The following is a 4,330-nucleotide window of genomic DNA, read 5'->3' as shown; positions in this document are numbered from 1 at the left end:
TCTGGCCCAGCCCAGGCACCGTCTGAAGACTAGGGGTGATCGTGCCTTTGCCTCTGTAGCACCAAACCTCTGGAATAGTCTTCCTGCTACTGTTCGTCCCTCTGACTCCATTCAATCCTTTAAAGCACGCTTGAAAACGTACCTATTCGACCTGGCTTTTCCAACTCACTAATTCTCACCGCTCATTAATTGATGTATCGTTACTCATTTCTCTGGATAATCATGAAATCATTCTCTCTACTTACTAATGCCTTTGTTTGTTTCTCTATTTTAAATTATTTTAATGACTTATTGTTCAGTGTAATCATTTACTGTTTATTCCTTACTGTGAAGCACTTTGATGTACCCCCTGGTTTTAAATGTGCTATATAAAAAAAATCGTCTTGTATTGTATTGTATTAGGCAGGTGGTCATAATTTTATTCCTGATGCCTGGTGTATATCTGACCTTTTCCATTACACCATGCATTTTTGAACATATTTTATACAGATTGAGCATTAATCATTTACATTTATTTTATATTATTATTGCAGGTTTTCTCCAGATGATCGCTTGATTGTGTCATCCAGTGATGATAAGACCATAAAGCTGTGGGACAAAAACAGCAGAGAGTGCATTCATTCTTTCTATGAACATGCAGGGTGAGCACTTGCGAGCACCTGAATGATGAATAGGAGGAGCTAGGAGTATTTATTTATTTTTGTCAGTTTTCTGCTGGTGTTCTGGTAAGGTCAGAAAAAATCCTTACAAGTGTACTGATGCAACGGCAGTAAATGCTGGAAAAAATCTGACAGAATCAATCCCCTAACCATTTGTTATCCTGTTCAAATGTTTATGACGAAGGCACTGAACACCTGTTCAGTCATTACACATGTGCCCTATTCCCTTGTACATTGTGCAGTCTGTTATACTGAAACACTTTAATGAGACATTGGCTGTGTGCGTCTTTGATACATTTAATATCCTGTTTTGCATCTTTCTTCTTACTTCTTTTTACCTTTATTGTGTTTTATTTAGAGTCTGACATACTGAGCTCCTTTCTTTTCTGTAGTTTTAGCTTATTGTGTTGAGATGATAATAAGATGAGCTACACTTTATCCCATATCGTTTCTTACAGCAGCTGAAACACTAGAGATAATAATACCATTAATGTAAAATGCCTCTCTTCCAAGTAAAAAGCACTGTTATAGAGGATGATGGCATGAGGTATAAAAGACTTCCTGTATCCTTGTGGCAGCAGAGTCTGTTAGAGAATAAACTTTATGCCTGCCTGTAGGAAGTGATGCAGAGGGTGGTCAGGATTAGCATCAACATCCTGTCCCACGATAGACTCAGGTCAACCACCATCTATCGTTTTTTTTCTCGACCTCTCAACAAAATCATCTGCTAGTGCTCCTCAGAGAATCAATCATCAGAGTATTTCTATAGGTGTCATGACCCACAGTTGTACTGAAAGTCTAAGCAGTTTAAGGTGAACAGGAATGGAGACATCCCAATCACAGCTTAATTTATTTTGGTGCTGTATGCCACTGCATAAGATAAAAAAATGAAATTGGGGGGGAAAAGGGTCCAGAGAAAGCTGTATATATTTTTTTAAGTTCCCAACATTTAGAATAAGAAATTTCACAAAAGGCTTCATGTGTCTTAAAGTGTTTTAAAATAGTTAACTTTCTCACTATAAACCTTAAATCATTAACCCTTTCCACCAATGACTAAAGCTTTTGTGTTGTTTGAATTGACCTTCTGGGTTATTCCAGGATTTCAAATCTTTTAAATCACTGTTTCTCCTTTACTTTGCCTTACTTTGTTTTTTTTTTCTCTTCTCAAAAGTTATGCAAACTATGTGGACTTTCATCCCAGTGGAACATGTATTGCTGCAGCTAGTACTGACAACTCTGTCAAGGTGTGGGACATCAGATCGCATAAGATGCTACAGCACTACCAAGGTAAAGACACATCGATAATATTTAAAACCGTAATCGTTCTTTCTGGTCTTTTTAAGGAGTGAAACCAGAGTTTACACTCAAATGTGACATTTTTTAGCTTCATAGCAACACAGTTATTTTCATTAATTAGTCACAACCACATCAATTCTAAAGACATACTTAAATATTTAAAGAATCACTGAATGCTTTATCACTCTCAGTTTAGTCACTCCTGATGCCTTATATAGAGCTTTATTCTGAAACACCAGTTCATCATATGCTGAGTCAGTCCCATAGAAACAACAAAAGCCACAGTTTTTGTTTGTTTTAATGTATGGTACTTTTGGCCAAAGTTTAGACATCTGCTCTCAGAAATTGCAGTACAGCCAAAGTACCTTTGAATCATTATGTTAAAGAGAAATTACTGAAATCACACACAGGCAAATTTATATTAATGGCAAGGAATGTTATTGATCTTTTGCATATTCATTAAACTTGATGTTGATGACTTTTTATCAGTCTTGCATTCAGGCTGGCTGCTCTAATTGCCTCCCTTAAATGGATTTCAGTTGTTAGGTCTAATAATGGATAATTACATACGTCTGAGGAGATTTGGTATGAAGATAGAAGCTTCTCCTCCTCCTCCTTTCATTTTTTTTCTGGCCCTACTTTCCATACTGGAGTTATTTTGTCATTTTGCTAATTTAAAGTGTAAAAATGGGAGTGGCTAGTGTTAGACACACATGGGACTGAATAATGTTTTTAGACATCAAATGATTAATGAATAGTTTTTGGTCCTGATTAGAAAAACCTTTAATGAAAAATTGTTTAGGGGTTTGTATGAATAAGCCAAAATCAATAACAGTAACATAGCAAGTGGCAGTGGCACATTGGTATATTTATGTTAGCCATCTGTGCACATTATTTGGTAATTTATTGAACTGGTTTGTTTCCATGAGGCAGAGCCATACTATACAAACACCCACTGCTTTGTGCTCTTTCATAGCTATTCAGCATCTTTTCCCAGCTTGTGGTATCAGGATGCCTGCAAGTGTGTTGTAGCCTCTGTAAGCCAGGAGAGGGACCTATTGCTTGCTAATTTGTCAGCTGCTGATTCATGTATGGCGGGATTGTTTAAGTCTAGGGAGGTCACGATTAGTTCTTTGTTCTTAAGGCAACTTGATGTATTAGTGTGTGGTAATAAAAAGTTGGTGTTAAGCCGTTCTCAGTTAAGCAGGATTTGCAGCAGTGTGATGTGCAGCAGCACTACACTTCAATGGCAGCTAATTTAGTCCTTTGATGTAAAAGTGCCTTTAAGCAAGAATTTCTCATTTTCACAGCTCAAAGCAGTGCTTGTGTTGCTTTAAAACATCTGAATCGGGGAGGGGGGGGGGCGCTCTTGTAGCTCATCTGTTGAGCGCAAGCTGAGTCCCTACTGCAATTGTCATCCTCTCTTTCTCTCTCCCTCTGACTGTTGCTGTATAATAAAGGCAAAAATGCCAAAAATAAATCTAAAAATAAATATATTATTTCATTAACTGAGCATGTGACTTCCTGTAAAGCTATAACTAGAAAAAACGAATCAATAAACGTATAAAATATGAAGGATTAAGTAGGAGCAGGCATGTAATCTCATTGTATTTTGTATCTGGCAGTTGTGATGTATCTTAATCTGTTCAGTCATTTATTTATTTCTTATTTGGACAGCAGCTGGTCACTAAAGGGTGTCACCTGTTCTTCTTTATAATGTATATATAATTGAAATCTCATAAATGCATCAGAGTCCAAGTAAACTAGTAAATATTGCTCATTTATATTATTTGAAGAGAATACATAAACAATTAAGTTGTCATAATCATAAAAGCATTTTTTAAGCATAAATGCCAAATATTTAATGGCTCTGTATTCAAGGTTGTTGAAGTAATATTGAATAATTTTACGTTTTCATTTGCTGGTGTATTGACATTTGGTGAGATCACCTTGCCTTCTCAGTGACCAGTCTACTTCCTGGAATAGTCCTGTATAGTGTTAGCTACTCAGCCCCAAAGATTTGATCTGACAAGAACCAGTCATCCATCCACCCGCCACCAACATGCCCATTAGAGCAGAGAAGGCCAGATGAATAGGAACGATGGGGCGCGCTTGTGGTTATATTATTATATTATTATTATTATTTTTTTTGCTGAACATCAGTCAGCACTGACCCTCTTTATCAGTACTGCACTGAAGACCGCCTGCACGCAAGCCTTTTCTTTCTCTTCTTCTTTTTCTTGCTGACTGTGATTCTGACACATTCATCATGACAGATGTAAAGTAGCAAAAACACCGACCTAACAGTCAAATTTGCTCACTTTTGAAGTAGAATTATAGTAGATAATTAGTAGATTATATATATGTGTGTGTGT

General features: G+C 36.7%; 1 protein-coding gene across 2 annotated transcripts in view; it reads left to right on the top strand.

Annotated features, from left to right (window-relative positions):
* The window catches only part of poc1a (POC1 centriolar protein A), a 53,070-nt gene that overhangs the window by 6,527 nt on the left and 42,213 nt on the right, over window positions 1-4,330 (top strand). For both annotated transcript variants that reach the window (XM_005724679.2, XM_005724680.2), the window contains exons 5-6: window positions 534-641; window positions 1,831-1,946. In XM_005724679.2, the coding sequence (XP_005724736.1) occupies window positions 534-641; window positions 1,831-1,946 (224 nt within the window). The remainder of the gene's footprint in view (window positions 1-533; window positions 642-1,830; window positions 1,947-4,330) is intronic.

The sequence above is a fragment of the Pundamilia nyererei genome, unplaced genomic scaffold (assembly GCF_000239375.1).
Source record: "Pundamilia nyererei isolate P.nyererei 1_Seehausen unplaced genomic scaffold, PunNye1.0 scaffold00012, whole genome shotgun sequence".
Taxonomy (NCBI): Eukaryota; Metazoa; Chordata; class Actinopteri; order Cichliformes; family Cichlidae; genus Pundamilia; species Pundamilia nyererei.
The sequence above is the reverse complement of the archived record's forward strand: the minus strand, read 5'-3'. Positions and strand labels throughout refer to the sequence as shown.